We start from the raw sequence: 16,638 nt of genomic DNA, 5'->3' as shown, positions 1-16,638 counted from the left end.
CTATTCCAGGCTAACTGCAGACATAAGACTGACTTCCATCTTTTCACCTCAGTCTTGGAAAGAAGAAAGTGTTTATATTGCATATTAATCACTCAGATGATATATGATTGTCTTTTTTTTTTGCCACAAGTTCAAGCTTGTTATCTGTAGTCTAGGTGCACCAAAATCACTGTAATGGAAGTAGATATGAGAGAGAGAGAGAGAGGGAGGGAGGAAGAGCCATCACATTTAATCACAGGAGAAGACCAGGAGCATGAGCAGCCAATGGTATGTGGCAGTAATAAAGGATCATAGTACCTTTTTACTTGTCTCTGGGTAAACCTCAGCTCTACGCTTGCTATTCAGAGCTGCAGGCAAGCTGGCTTTACTGCTACCTTTGTGTAAAGCTGCTGCGTTGTTGAGCGTCTGCTTCGGTGGAGTGTCCTTGAGAGGGATGTTAAACCCCTGTCAGATCCACCAGTGCAGATCTGCAGCTGAGCTCGGATTTTTTTTAAACGCCCCATGGGGCAGGAAAACAAAAGAAATCAATGTGGCATCAAAACTTTTTATGAGAAATCTCTGAAGCAACAAGAAAAAGTTTTAAATGTTTGAGAGGACATTGCGGGAGATGAATGGACAGTGTGTTGGTTTGATTTAAAGTCATATTGGATCATATGAATACCTGCATAATCCAGGTAAGAGCCAGTCAGATGATAGCAAGAACTGATCGCTTTGCATAAAGTCCACCGTAGTAGAAAAGCAGCTCTGCAGCCTCAGCAGCTACAGCGATGCTTCTGCGCTGTCAGGGTTTGAGGTTGATCTCCCAGTGGGCCGACTAAGCCAGAAAAACACGGAGGCGAGCTTCAGAGCTGTCAAAGCGGCCTTGTTTATCTGCTGCTACATTTATCCAGCAGCACCAGGCAGTGATTACAGCCAGAAAGACGTCAGAAGAAATCCAGTCCATCATCAAAATATCCCAGATTCTTCATCTGGTCTTTTTCTGCAGTACTTGCTGGGTAATTATGAGGTACTTTTATCTATTAGTGAATCAAATTAACTGATTCTGAAGGAGTAATTTTAACATTTGATCATCCATCAACAAAGTGATATTTTTAATAGGAAGCTGAAAGGGCTGATATGAATTGGTAATTGACCTCTACAGAGCTGTGGCTGCACATCAGCACACGGCATGAATAAAGACCAACCTTGTGTGACTTTTAAAAAGGAGATGACTGACGTGTGCAGGATCTCAGAGGGAGACCGTGACGTCCCTGAGCCTCTCAGGCGCTTTCAGACAACGTCGATGTTTGAAGCCTTCTCTGAGACTTGGGTTTCTTTATTCCTGCAGAGGCAGAAGATTCGTTGAGACAAATCTGCCCTGAAATAAAAGTAATAAAGGGATGCCTTCCCTTTCATTAAAGTACAATATCATGAGTGGTACCTCCCGAGATTTGCAGAAGCTGATTCGTATTCCTGAATGTTATGAGGAGTCTTCAGTACCAAATTCCCAGAAGTCTAATGCATTCAGTTTGATTGAAAGATGTGATCCAGTGTGAGAAATATAAACACATGTTGCTTGCTGAAAGGGAGAAAAGGCAGGCATTGGTTTAATACAACCACAGCTGCATGATCATCATTTCATTACCAGATAATCTGGTGTTAAAATTTGGCTTTGTGCCTTACAAGGTCCCTAAAATCAAGGTTAGGTTCTTAAAATGTCCAAGAAAAGTGAATTTTTCTAATAACTTTAATCTGAATGATTAAGCAATTGATTTAAGACAAACACATGTCTGTTATGTCTCATATTGCAGGTGGTCCTGAAAAACATGCTCACTGGCTATCTTTGGACTCTTGACTTTCAGTATCTCAATATCTGTTAATCAATTCTGAACTCAAAGACTGAGCAGAGAGCCTTTTCTCTTCTGTTATTTTCTGCTGTACTGAAATTGGCTGCAAGTTCTGCACAGGAAATGTTACTAAGCAGCTAACAGTTATTTCCACCTGCTTCTAGACAAAAAGTCTGCATTTTAGTTTAAAACCGTGCTAATAAAATAGTGTGTCCAAAATGAAATACAACAACCTCTTTTTTTTTTTTATAGGGAAGCTGATGTTGCTCAAAAGCACTAGTGTTCTGCTAATGCAAACCAATTGGTCCAAACAGCAAACAGATGCTATAAGTTAAAGCAAAACAGAAACTTGGACTGGGAAAGCATATTCCTGGTTTAAGGAAGAGACAAGAGAAGATGGACAAACTATTTTGGCAACACCTGTTTGGAACGCTACAAACAACAACCAGCTGATCTGAGCAGAGTTGGACAGAGTGTATATGAGTAAATAAATAACTACACTTCACAAATGTTAGGGAACTCTGTTTATTTTGTGTGTTTCTGAAAAAAGAAATATTGGCAGATATATTGGAATATCCAGTTTTTAAATCATCAAATGTTGGTATTGTCTTAAAAATCCTAGCAGATGGTGATTGGATATAGTCAAACTGATGAGTTATAAATAAATTCACCCCTGTATGGTTATCACGAAGGGGAAAATTAGCTTTAAAGAGAAAATCTGTTTTTTGTAGCAAGCTTATTTCAACTGTAAATTGGACATTTTTAAGACAGAAGTCTGTGGAGACAGTCTGTTTCAATCAACCTCAGGTTGAAGAGTCAAGTATCAGAATTGATATTTAATTTTTCATCTTTACTTTTCAATCCTGGAGGTAGCATTTTGTTATAATGTTCTTAGTGTCCAAAGCTCTCCAACCTGGTTATCAGTAGGTATATATTAATCAGTAAACTGCTTGTGGTTTGATCAGTTTCAAGTGCAACAGGGGTTTCGTGGAGCTGAACTCAAACACCTCACTGTGTGTTGATTAAGTGATGTGTTTAATCTTTGCCTCGACTCTGTATTACCAAATATTTCCAGACTCTTAACATCTCTGCATCCTGCCTGCAGGAGGAGGAGGAGCGTGGAAAGCGCCAGGTCCTGGTTCTTGGTCTGGACGGGGCCGGGAAGAGCAGCATGCTACAGGGTTTGACCCCCGGGGAGCCAGCAGCTAAGAGAGGCCGGTGCAGGCCCACCCGTGGCTTCAACTTTGTGAGCCTCAACGCCCCCGCCTGTCAGCTCGACTTCCTGGAGAGTAAGGCTCCTTTTATGTGTCCTAATCAAACACTGCTCTGTGTGGAGTCTAACGGGCATTGAGGTTTTATCAAACAGCATGAAATAGAGAAATGGAAAGAGCTTAGCCCCAACTGTTCAGTACAGCTGGTCATTTGTTTCATTAAAACTGCCTTAAATCAAATAACTGCAGAGAGATACAAAGATGCACTCTTTGGAAAACCAGATTCATAAAATTTTAGTGTGAAGTTATAGGAGGTGAGACTTAGTGATTGAAATCTGCTATTTTTTTTTGTTTGTTTGTTTGCTTTTAATTAATATGATTTAAGTGCTGGAGATAGCGTGTGTGCTAATATTAGCACTTCCAGACCGCCAGCGCAAACAGTTGAAAGTGTTTACCTCATTAGCTTGTTGACATTTGTCAAGTTAGAACCTTTGCTAGGATACAGTTTGCACAACATGATGCTAACATTAATTAAACATACTGATTAGCCTCTTAGGCTCCAGTCACATAGGCCTGGAGACCAGTCTGCAACCATCTGAGAGAAATGTGTATTCCCTGAGCAGTTACTGAGTGGTTGCCGGCAATTTCTAAAGTCCCATTCACACAGGACCGGTCAGCGGACTGTTGTAAGCGGACTTGCCAATAGTTTACATGGAAGACACATACTTCTCTGCAAACACTCGGCAACCGCTTGCTGCATAGAGACCATTTGCCTTCAAAGTAAAAGTTGCACCTTTTGAAATGTACTGGGTGCAACTTCTTAAATCAAATGTCACCCTTTTTGCGACCACTTTCAACTGGCAACAGCCTACAACCACTTGCAACTGGTCAGGAAAAATGCACTCTTCCCTAGCGACCAGGGGATTGGCAACTGGTCTCTAAGCCTATGTGACTGAAGGTCTTTAAAACACCAGACATGTAAAATACGTGCAAATGTTTCTTGTGTTAAAAATATGTAAAAAAAAAACTAGGGGTGGGACTTTAACGCGTTAATTTCGATTAATTAATTACGGGGAAAATAATGAATTAAAATTTTAAAGCATTTTAATCGCACTTTGGACCGTGGAACATTTCTCAGTGCACGAGTTCCAGGCATACAGATTATATCGATGCACGATTTCAAAAATTCAGGGGCCACATCCTTCGAAGGACCCGGCCCACGTAGACCGAAGCTGTGTCCAAATTCAGGGGCTGCATCCTTCGAAGGCCGCATTTGTATTAGTGATGGGAATTCTGGCTTTTTTCAGAGAGCCGGCTCTTTCGGCTACCAAATGGCTCCTAGTTCTCATTCCTAGCATTCGTTTCGATGTCTCACTATGGGATGCGCCTCCCTGCGTATTCCTCAGAAGCATTTATCTCATTACGCCAATCCTGATTGGCTGGTGATCGCGATGACCATGTCAGGCGGAGCCACCCACCTTTAAGTAGCTTGCGCTACAACATAGTCATTATTCAAAAACCTCTTCTCGCTTCGGAGCATATCTCAGGAGCAAATAGGCTAGCTAGTTGAACTGTCCACAGACAGGAGTGTCAGCTAACTTCTCCGTCACCGGGCGCTAGCTGCCTTATTTTGCTCACCTCTCCCCGTGAGTCTTCACCATAGACCAGGGCGTTTTACCACCTACCCTCCGGTAAGGCGGTTAATTACGGTTTGACACGCCAGCCAACACCGTTCTCTCTTTTGCTGTCATCATAGTTAGCACCCCAGCTAACGAAGATGAACCCGCCATTCCCTTACAGCAGAGGAAGCGGAGACTCCGGGGCTCGACTCGGCGTTTGCGGCAACAAAATCTCGAGCAAAGACACACACCAGGTCTGCTCTTGCTGCCTCGGGCTGGAACATGCCCAGCTTGTGCTCGAAGCCCCCGGTTCATGCGTGCACTGTGCCTGGTTCACCATGAAGAGTCTCCGTCGACAGCTAGCGCGCCAAGCTAGCCTGTCGGGAGCAGATCCTTTCTTGCCCACAGCCGGGACCGCGGCAGATGGTGGCGACAAGGAAGAAATTGCGGAAGCCGAACCGCGCGCTGGCACCAGCTGGGGCCCACAGCTGGACCTAGCCGCGACGGCTCCGCCGTTGGAAGACGTGTTAGAGTTGGATTATGAGGATGATGATGAGGACACCTCAGAGCTCCTCGTATCCGACGATGAGGTGGACGAAGATGAAATTTTCGTTCCCTCCCCTCAGGCTGTCAAGCCTAACACTGCAGCCACCTCCCAGGGCGAGGAGGACAGTGCATCAGCTTCCCCCGCTCCCAGCATGGATTTGCAGAATGTGTGCAAACACGCTGCTTCCAGGCTGAACATTCCATGGCCCGACGTCGTAATGGAGACCACCAGATCACGTTACGAGGGGAAGAAATTGCCCCAGGCCACCAGGGCGGCGAAGCAGTTACTCCCAGTCTTCCCGGAGCTGTTGGAAGAGATAGCGGTCTTGTGGAAGGACCGCCCGTTCAGCAGCAGAAGCCCAATACAAGGGGCTTCTTCCTTGGATTTTGAGGGCATGGAGAAGCGCGGCTTACTCCGCATGCACCCTATGGAGCCGTTAGTTGCAGCCCACCTCCATCCGCGGCGAGCAGCGGCATCCTCCAGGAACCCCACACTCCCGTCAAAGGCGGACCGTTTTCAGTCCATCATGACTGAAAGGGCCTACAAGGCGGCGGCCTTGGCTGCTAGGGAGCTGAATGTCTCCTCCATGCTCGCTGCTTATCAAGCAGAGCTGTGCGAGGATATGACGACTAGGCCCGACCCGAGTGTGTGGGAAGAGATCACTGTGATTATGGACATTTGCCTCCGCGTGCAGCGCTGTGCAGTCCAAGCCACAGGGAAATCTATGGGAATGATGGTGTTGCAGGAACGTGCCAGATGGCTCAACCTGACAGACCTATCAGAGAGGGAAAAGGAGGACATCCTTGACATGCCGATCGTGCCTGACGGCATTTTCGGAACTGCTCTGGCTTCCATGCAGCAGAGATGTGAGGCAAAGAAGAGGGAGGACGAAGCTCTTAAACTTTGCCTCCCTCGGAAAACCGAGCCGATGCCTCCTCCGGCCCCGCGACAGACCTTTGCACAGGCTGTCCCTCGGCCACCCCTCAGTTCAGAATCCCAAAATGTACGAAGCCCCACCCCTCTCCGTACCCCCACCGAGGCAGCAGACGGGGGCAGGCTGGCCACGGAATGGCCCGACTCAGACAGCGGCTCCGCCAGGACGACCAGTGCAGCCCCTCGATCAGCAGGCCAGGAAGAAGAAGAAGGCAGCCTGACAGGCTGCTCACTTCCCACAGGTGAAGAAGCTGGAAGTTCCCTGTTCACCAGCCCCACCTGCTATGTTCCAGAGTGTGTCGCAAGGGTACCCCCGCCCCATCGACCCCTCGTCGCTGTGCGTTATGCCCCCTCAGAGCGCACACGCACAGGCCACGAGGATAGGAGACTTTGTTTCGGGAGCAGCAGACCCTGCCCCTCTCCTGAGTCGCAGAAACACACACTCCTGTTATTTAATAAAGCATGTTCCACTGCAGCATCCAGACTTACTGTCGAGGGCGCAGTCAAAACAAAAAACAGCACAATGGCACTGCTGCCTCGGGAGGGGGCTGCACTTCCCCTCAGGAACAGTGCCATAACCGACGCTGTGAAAAGTTTAACACCCCGCGCATGCGCAGTGTTAACCTATTGTCACCACGGTACCCCACCGCAAGATGGCCTCCTAACACAAGTTTTAGGGGCCCCCCAAGCGGACGAAACACAAGAGGTTGCCACTTCTCTATCTCGGAGGAGAGAGAGATGGGCGGAGCTCACAACTTCATCCTGGGTACTGAAAACAGTATCACGGGGCTACAGGCTTCAGTTTGCCGTTACTCCCCCTCGTTTCTTGGGCATAATACATTCCCAAGCACGGGGAGAGTCTGCTCGCATTCTACAGGAGGAAATACACTCGCTGTTAGAAAAGAGAGCTATATGTATAGTGCCCTCCGATCAGAGTCGAAGCGGCTTTTACTCCAGGTATTTCCTGGTCCCCAAGCGGGGAGGGCGCGGACTTCGCCCTATCCTGGATTTGCGGGCTCTGAACGAATTTCTCAGAAAATACAAGTTCAGGATGCTGACTCATGCATCTCTGGTACGTTTGGTGCGCCAGGGCGACTGGTTCACTTCCGTCGACCTAAAGGACGCATATTTTCACATTCCCATTTACCCTCCACACAGGAGGTATCTGAGGTTTGCTTTTCGGGGCATCTGTTACGAGTACAGAGTGCTGCCCTTCGGCCTGTCCCTGAGCCCCCGGGTGTTTGTACGCTGCACCGAAGCAGCGATAGCGCCGCTCAGGCAGCAGGGCATTCGTCTGGCTACATATCTAGACGACTGGCTCCTTCTAGCGCGATCGGAGTAGGAAGCTGCGACACAGACGTGTGTCATCGTGAAGCATCTAACCGATCTGGGTTTTATAATAAACACAGAAAAGAGTGTGTTGTCTCCGGCACAACATATAATATTTCTGGGTTTATCTCTGGACTCGATCTCCTTCACAGCCAGCCTGTCAGCCGAGAGAGTGAAGGCGTTCAGAGCGTGCCTCGCTCTTTTTCGTCTACACAAACTGGTCCGCTTCAGGTTGTGCCTTCGCCTACTGGGACTGTGAAGCCATTTCAGCCATCCTTGTAGTGTGACTCGGCCGGCTGCATATGAGAGATTTTCAGCGCTGGGTAGCTTCACTCAGACTGAGCCCCGTGCGTCATGGCACGCGGAGAGTTACAGTAACAGTGGATTGCGCAATGGCTTTACGCCGTTGGCGACATCCGGATTTTCTGACTCAGGGGTTACCCATGGGCACTGTTCAGTGTCGGAAAGTGGTCACCACGGACGCGAGCCTGTCCGGTTGGGGCGGTGTCCACGAAGGGCGATCTGTGAGAGGTCTCTGGAGCGGCACTCTCCAACGATCCCACATAAATTGTCTGGAGCTTCTGGCGGTGTTTGTCACCCTCAGGCGCTTTCTCCCGTTCCTACAGGGACATCACATCCTTGTAAGGACCGACAATACAACGACGGTCGCTTATTTCAACCGTCAAGGGGGACTGCATTCACGCCAGTTGCACATACTGGCACGCAGACTGATCCTGTGGAGCAGCAAACGTCTCCTGTCTCTGAGGGCCACGCACATCGCAGGCTCTCTAAATCTGGGAGCGGATCTGCTATCCAGAGGCGCTCCGCTATACGGCGACTGGGCCCTGCATCCGGCCATTGTAGAACAGCTGTGGCTGCGCTATGGCCAGGCTTCAGTGGATCTTTTTGCTTCAGAAGAAAACGCGCAGTGTCTGCGTTTCTTCTCCTTGCGCGATCAAAACGCACCTCTCGGTGTGGACGTGCTTGCGCATGTTTGGCCACCCGTGCTCCTGTATGCTTTTCCTCCTCTGGCGTTAATACCTCCCACTCTGTCCAGAGTGAGGGAACATCGCCACACAATGATTCTGATAGCTCCGCTCTGGCAGACAATGCACTGGCTAGCGGAGATATATCAGCTTCTGTGCAGGCAGCCGTGGCAACTCCCGTTGCGCAGGGATATGCTGTCCCAGGCACGGGGGTCGATTTTCCACCCACATCCAGAGCGCCTGGCACCCCTGGCCCGTGAGTGGGTTAGTCTAAGCATGGTGAATCTTCCCCAGGGGGTGATTAACACTATTCAGAATGCTAGGGCATCCTCCACCAGGTCTCTGTACAACAGTAAGTGGAGGAGCCCCTCCCTCTCTGGTGTTTGTTTACTCACTGCGCAGTGTGTCCATGGACCCTCCCCTCCTGCTCAGTGTAGCCGATCATATGCTACCATTCATCTTAACCAATCACGTGCAGCTTCCACAAAAAAAAAAAAAAAAAAAAAAGGAACGAAAGAAAAAAGAAACGGCTCGCTATCGGGAGCCAGCTCCCATTGTTCACTTCAAAGAGCCGGCTCTTAGAGCCGGATCGTTCGCGACTGACCCATCACTAATTTGCAGACCGATCACGTTACAGCGAGGTGACGAAGGCTGTCCAAATTCGAAGACTCCTCCAAATGCGGATGACGAATGCGTCCTTCTTTTCTCGAATTTGAAGGATGGGTCTGGTGTATCCTTCGTGGCCTACCATATCCCATGATTCATTGCGCATCAAAACTCAAACACAAAAATGGCAAAGTATAGCGGCCAAAAAGTTTGAAATATGACTGTTTCTGTGACACAAAATAAACTTTTAAGATGTTTTCAGACGAGAATGTAAATGTGTAAACCTCAAATATCAGCTCGTTTTAACAAGATATCGCTTAATTGCAAAAAGAGCTCCACTGTTTTTGGAGCTGTCCATTGCCACTGCTCTACCAGCAGCTCGCCTCGCTAGCTGTCAGCTGACCAGGTTATCAAGGCTCGCTTTAGCCGGAGAGAACGCCCGACTGCCGGCACATCCTTTTCAAACCCCCGCTGGCTTTCGCCGCTGAGTGGAAGTTAAGTACAGATATAATTCACTCAGATGATCTCTAACGACTGATGTTTGGTTTGTTTTAGTGTTTCATTTTTTCCTGAGCAAATTGATTTGCCTGAAATTAAAGTTAAGCATCATAACTGGATAGTTTTATTCTACATTAATGTCTCACTTAATATAGTTGGATATTAATCATTAGCTCAGCTGTATTCCTTGATGCTGAAATGTGTTATGCTTGTTTTAACAGCTTATTTTGAATTAAAGACTTAAAATTAAACCACAAAATGGAGCAAAAGTTCGTTCACTGTTTAACCAGCTGCTTTTACACAGCTGTGCTTCGCATTGTCACGGTTGCTAGGCAACATGAGCTATGCAGAGGTGAGGGCAGGTGATGCTGATATGAAGGCTAGACCGTCCAATTTCACAGCCGCTCACTTCCAGCCTTTGCGGTCTTCTTGGGCTGCGAAGGACCCGGTCTGCGTAGGACGAGTCCTTCGAAGGATGCGACCCCTGAATTTGGACACAGCTCGATGAAGATTGGCCTCATTGTTCCCATACTTTTTGAAGGGGAGTGTATATTTTGTTTCTGAATCTTGAATGTTTCCATGCAGTTTTTTAATGCACACATTGAAAATATGCATAAAAAGTAAATGAAAATGTAAAACAAACAAACAAAAAAAAAAATTTGCTTTCTCTTTCCAAAACAGTTACAAAAATATTGATTGCAGCAGCTTTAAAGTGGACCTGCGATGCTTTTATTTATTTCTATCATATATACACTGTTACAATGGTAGTCTCTCATTTTAAACATAACCAAAGTTTCAAATGATCAGTGTATGCAGAATAATCGATGAAAATCAAAACTTCAGTCTTCAGAGTGCTCTAAACACTTAGTTTTACACAGTTTTTTCTAATTTTGTATGTGTATAATGTCATAGTGAGGGACGTTACCTAATATGGAGATCTCAGGAACAGAAGCCCCACCCACCAGCTATTCAAATGTTATGTTTTCCAGGAGCAGCCAATCATGAGTCAGTTTGCTTTAAGGAAGGGGGAAGGGAGCCGAAACAGCTTGTTTCAGACACAGGATTATTTTGAATTTCCAATCATGCAAAGCTACTTTACTAGAGTCCAGAAAATATAAAAATATGAAGCTGGTAATACCCTTAATAGTTCTGCTTTAAGTGCTGGTAAGTAACTCAAGTGGCATTATGTTTGAATTGAACTTAAAGGGAGAGGTGAGCTAGATCTTCACTTGTTTTTCTTCCCTGAAAGGCAATCACAAGGCAATCTCTAGCAATGAGTCTCTGCAATCTCTAGCAGTGGCTCTTGCTATATTATTATTTGTTCAGCAACTGAAGCATTCAGTATCAAGGTATCACAAACATTAACTGAGACAAAGAAGGCTGGAAACTGCAGATTGCATTACATTTACTGACAAAATCGAGAAATCCATCACATTATTGCTCCACTGAAAACCAAGCATTACGGTACTAAAAAATAACACAAATGACTTTGCTCTTCATTTGACCAATATATGTGGTCAGCCGTGTTCAGCCTCAGGATGAGTTTCTGTGGATGTATTGGCAGGAATGTGTCACGCCCACTGATCTGAACACTGAGATCAGTGGGCGCCACTAATCTTTTTCTCATCTGCGAAAGTAAGAGTAGCTCATGCCGCCACCTACACAGTCACAATACTTCAACTGCTCTGTGCATTAAATGTCTAAAGTGTCTTTGTCTCTGTGACGTTGATGCAGAGGCGTGTTGACAGGTGAGAAGCAGTATGGTGGACAGATCTCTTTATGGAATCCTCTGGGGAAATGTTAAGTAAAAGAACGAATATCAGATCAGATGGAGAAGTTGTAGATGGAGAAGTAGTTTTAGGTTTTGAGCAGATGATGTGATTTGGTTTTGTGCAAAAGGGAAGTGAAACTATCAATGGTTAGGCTCTACATCCTCAGCTTTTTCCTGGAGCACAGTATGTACTGGTTTGCTTGATTTGAAAAACAAATTGTGTTGTCATGTGGGGAAAAAAAAATTACACAAAAGGTGAGCCTTTATTGGCTAAAGTCCCTAAACAAGGTCTAAAAAAAAAAAAAAAAACGGTGACACAAGGCAGGAATCCAGGAATTGAAGCAAAGGAATGAGGGGTTGACAAATGGAGGTTAAAGTGATAATCTAGTCTAATACACAGCTGAAAAAAAAGAAGCAAACAATTTTTAATCAGAGTATAGCATCAAGTCAGTTAAACTTCTGGGATATTGATCTGGTCAGTTAAGTAGCAGAGGTGGTTGTTACCATGGCTGGACTGGGACAAAAAATTGGCCCTGGCATTTTTGGCTTGGGCCGGCCTGCAACTATGTCTTAAAAGCATTTGACACTGTCCTGCTCTTTTTCAATGTGGGCATACTTTTTGCTAATAATACTTTTATATAGGGCTGCAACGATTCATTGATTAAATCGATTCAAAAAAATTATCGACGCAAATTTACTGTGTCGATGCTTTGTTTAAACTCTGCAGCGCTCAGCTGTCTCGGTGTAAGTGGCGCTCCTCACTAGCATTAGCAGCATTAGTGCTCCGTCGTCTTTTTGTGGGTTTACTGGTGGCTGGCAAACCAACATAGAACTGCATTACCGCCACCTACTGGACTGGAGTGTGAATCACGCACACACACACACACACACACACACACACACATTCTAAAAAGCTCCCCGTCGCTGCGATGGATTTCCTTTAACACAGAGTGGATCATCGCTAGAGTTGCCACCTGTCGCGTGAAATACAGAACCCCGTATGTTACGGGACTCCGTGGAATACGGCTCTGTAACATGCCGGGTTCCGTACTTTACGGGATGGGTGGCAACTATCGCTGTTTAATATCTGACATGCATTTCCACGCCTCCACTGCTCTCTGTATGTCTGTGTGTGTTGTGCTCGCTGAGAATAATTTTTGTCTTTACTTCAGCTGTAGCTACCAGAACTGGTTTGCTAGCGAGCGCGGGCCATTAGCACTAGCGATGGCTTGGTACCGGAAAGCCCGCCCCCCAGGACTGAGGGGCTCCGTCAAAATATATTTTTTTAATCCCTTATTAGTGACTAAATATAGACCTGCAGTAGAAACGTATTTTCGAGAATGCTTGTGAATACAAAGCATTACAACATTACTCACACATGAGCCATGGCTCCCGCAGCCACTAGTTTTTCAAAACACTCATAGCAGGCAGCGGTTTTAACTGCGCAAGTGCAAAGAGACGTTGAGCTCAAGTAGTGCAAAAGGAAACATTTTTTCAGCATCCAAAACAGCAGCTTTTTCTTTTAGTAACCACCGTTAAAATCTTTACTGGGAAACAGCTGGAGGTCCTTCATTAACCACTTGATCAGCAAGTGTTAAGGTGGAGAAAAGAGAACTTTGTAGCTGCTCCATCCACCGCTGTTTGTTCACACGGCGAAAAACTGCAGTACGGAAGTTAAAATATGCAGATAAACTGTTAATAAAATGTATTTCTTATCCGATTACTCGATTAATCGATGGAATAATCGATAGAATACTCGATTACTAAAATAATCGTTTTATGCAGCCCTACTTTTATATTTTTTTTACACTTACATTAGTAATGCTTAAATTGCAAAGCTTTTACACATCATTTAGCAGTTTTAAAATCTAGTACTTCACTTGTTTGAGAGCTTTTTAAAACATGTTTGACCACAGCATAGAGGCTATAAATTCAAACTACTGTGCAGCCTTTCAACACACCTTTTAACCTAAATACTTAAAATGCTGTTATGTAGCCTAAAATGGACATTTGCTGCTCATCCAACACTTCTCAGCCTTGACTATTTGATATTTTATCAGATTAATGTGCTGTGGCTGTTAGATTTTGGGAAGTATGCAAATACCAATAAATATTGATACTAATAAATCGCCACTGTTTATCATTCTCATGTAATAGAGCTAACGTTACCTCCATCACCTCAAAGTCCCTGTATTATCCTAACATTACTATCTGCTTATGTACTACACTTTCCCACTCACTGTGTCCCTCGGTTTCCCTTTCCAAAGCCTGCATCTCTGGCTGCTCCTCTCCCTGTCCGCTGCTGCTGTCTTCACCTACAGCAGGGGTATTCAACTGGTGGCCCAAGGGCCAGAACCGGCCCATCAGTCATTTTGGACCGCCCCACTGCCCATTTACTTCTATTAAATAAAAATTTTAAAAGAAGCTGTGATTAAACTGTAAACACGGCATATATTTCACACTCCTTACAGGTGGTGGTGGTAACGCACCATAGATTACCAACCGCCATTAAACTCAAGAAGAAAAAGAAGAAGAAGAATGGCATTTTATCAGTGTTGCCAACTTGGCGACTTTGTCACTAGAGCTAGTGGCTTTTCAGACCCCCCTATTGAGTTTTTTCCTAAAAGCAACTAGCAACAAATTTAGCAAGTTTTCTCGGTGATGTCGGAGACTTTTGGAGAGCTTTTTGTTAACCTGAAATCCTCCGCTATCGCCGAGTTTTGTGTACATACAGCCTTCGTACTGCGTCCGTTCAGACGCTTTGGCATCGCCTGGACCCCCAAGAGTACCGAACTGTTGGTATGTACCGTAAGTCATGTGACCTTAATAGCGGAAGTGAGTCTGATCATGTCCTTGTGATGCAGCCGACGGATACGACGCTGCATTGACGAGTGGCAGCGTTGCTGTGATACATCAGCATATATGTCTATGGATTTACAAATCCTGCTGACTGAAGAATGGAAGTTTGTTCATTCAGTCTGTTTACATATTTTGTTATCTTACACAGGAGGAAGCACTGTGGTGAAGTCTACCTCACTGCAGACTGGCTGTTTAAAGAATCAGTCAGCCTTGTGCTATTTTCACTCTGTATCTATTATGTTTACATTTTAATAGCACAGCTGTGAGTCTTTTGTTACAGATTTAAAAAAGCATTCATTTATTTGGGGAGCATTATTATTTAAATATGCCAGTGGTTTATTTTTGAGCAATTTCTCATGTACATCTGCAGCTGAATGTTAATAAAAGTGTCTGTGTGACATTTGGGACATGTAGCTTTGACTCAGAAGTGCCTTTTTGTTTATACCTTTGGGAAGAAAAAAATATCAAGATATATTTTGTATATCACCATTCAGGTAAAAAATATCGAGATATTATTTTGGTCCATATTCTCCAGCCCTAGTCATTGTAAACATATTTTTTCTTCACAGTTTGTCTCTCCAAAGATGATATTCCTCTCTCCTACAGCCTCGATTGCAACTACATGCAAATAACCAATTATGCAAATTAGGTGATGATGTCATATAGCGACTTTTAGGACATCCAATAGCTACTTTCCTTGCTGAGGAGTTGGCGGGAGGCCAGACAGCTGTTTCTGATGAAAACATGTCGCATTCAAAAGAGAAGAGACGTAAGGTGGACAGCAAAACCAGAAAATTTAACGACAACTGGACCGATAAGTATGTACAAGTGTAAGTGTCCCGACAAATATGTGGCCCACTGGCAAATAGCCTCATGACAATTTGGCCCATAGAAAAATGTAGTTGAATACCCCTGACCTACAGTCTGCTGCTGCTGGAGCATTGCTGTTAAAGAGGACGTGGAGGCTACAGCAGCGAACATTGACACTCTTCAATTTCTTCGCAACCCCTTTCTGCCGCTATATATATATATATATATATATATATATATATATATATATATATATATATATATATATATATAAATATAGTTACAGGGGACCATACAGAGAAAGGGTGGGGCTGCTTTCATCCTATATCCTGATTGGTTCAGTCCACTGTCTGTATTGCACATGGGCCAATGACAGCCCTCTCTAAATTGTGGGCCGGTCTCTTAGAAAAAAAAAGGGAAGAAAAAAAAATATCCAACAGCATCGGGCCCTGAGGACTATCAGCCCACCGGGCAAATGCCCGGTACACCAGATTACCAGTCCAACCCTGGTTATTACTCAGTTTCAGCTGCTTTGATGTTAATGAAATTAACAACAGGTGCACTAGAGGAAAAACAATGAGACAACCACCAAAACAGGAATGATTTTACAGGTAGGGGCCACTGACATTTTTCCCCTTCTCATCAGCAGGACCAGTATCTGCTCCTTTGTTTAAAGAGGAACAGGATGAGCTTTCCCAAAGCCCTACAAAAAGACCTCCAACAGACCACTGGTATGAATGTCTCTGAAAAACAATCAGAAACAGACGTCATGAGGGTGGCCTGATGGCCCAACATCCTGCAACGGACCCTGTGCTCACTTCCCAGTACCGTGGAGTCCAACTGGCATTTGCCATAGAATACCAGAATTGGCAGGTCCACCGCTGTCAATTTATCTGTGCTTTTCACAGATGAGAGCAGGTTCACCCTGAGCACATGTGACAGATGTGAAAAGGTCTGAAGAAGCTGTAACGAACGTTATGCTCTCTGTACATCATTCAGCATGACTATGGTGGCGGATCAGTGATGGTCTGGGGAGGCATATCCATGGAAGGATGCACAGATCTCTAAAGGATAGACAGCAGCACCCTGACTGCCATTAGTTATCGGGATGAAATCCTTGGAACCACTGTCAGACCCTACACTGTGCAGTGGTCCTGGGTACCTCCTGGTTCACAACAATGCCCGGCCTCATGTGAGAGTATGCAGGCAGTTCCTGGAGGATAAAGGAATTGATACCTCTGACTGGCCCCTCATACTCACCTGACCTAAATCCAATAGAACACCTCTGGGACATTATGTTTTGGTCCATCCAGCACCCCCAGTTGCACCTTAGACTGTCAGCTCAGTGATGCCCTGGTCCAGATCTCGGAGGAGGTCCCCCAGAACACCATCCGTCATCTCATTAGGAGCATGCCCCAACATCAGGCATAAGTAAACTGAGCTAACGAAGGGAAATTCTGGTGAGACTAAAGTAAGAATAAAATAAAATAGTAAAACAAAACTCAAAAACACAAGAAATAAGACTCAATAACACAAAAACCGTGGATCATGATACAGGTACAGAATAGATTAGAATGCCTTCATTGTCATTATACAGGATGTACAATGAGATTGGAGGTGTCTGTGATACATCTATAACAGGT

General features: G+C 45.2%; 1 protein-coding gene across 1 annotated transcript in view; it reads left to right on the top strand.

Moving 5' to 3' along the window:
• The window catches only part of arl10 (ADP-ribosylation factor-like 10), a 41,086-nt gene that overhangs the window by 10,098 nt on the left and 14,350 nt on the right, over positions 1-16,638 (top strand). Inside the window, exon 2 of the mRNA XM_030747004.1 lies at positions 2,932-3,115. Within this exon, the coding sequence (XP_030602864.1) occupies positions 2,932-3,115 (184 nt within the window). The remainder of the gene's footprint in view (positions 1-2,931; positions 3,116-16,638) is intronic.

Source organism: Archocentrus centrarchus, chromosome 14 (genome assembly GCF_007364275.1).
Source record: "Archocentrus centrarchus isolate MPI-CPG fArcCen1 chromosome 14, fArcCen1, whole genome shotgun sequence".
In the NCBI taxonomy this organism is placed as follows: Eukaryota; Metazoa; Chordata; class Actinopteri; order Cichliformes; family Cichlidae; genus Archocentrus; species Archocentrus centrarchus.
Note: the sequence above shows the minus strand (reverse complement) of the source record. Positions and strands in the feature narration are given on the sequence as shown.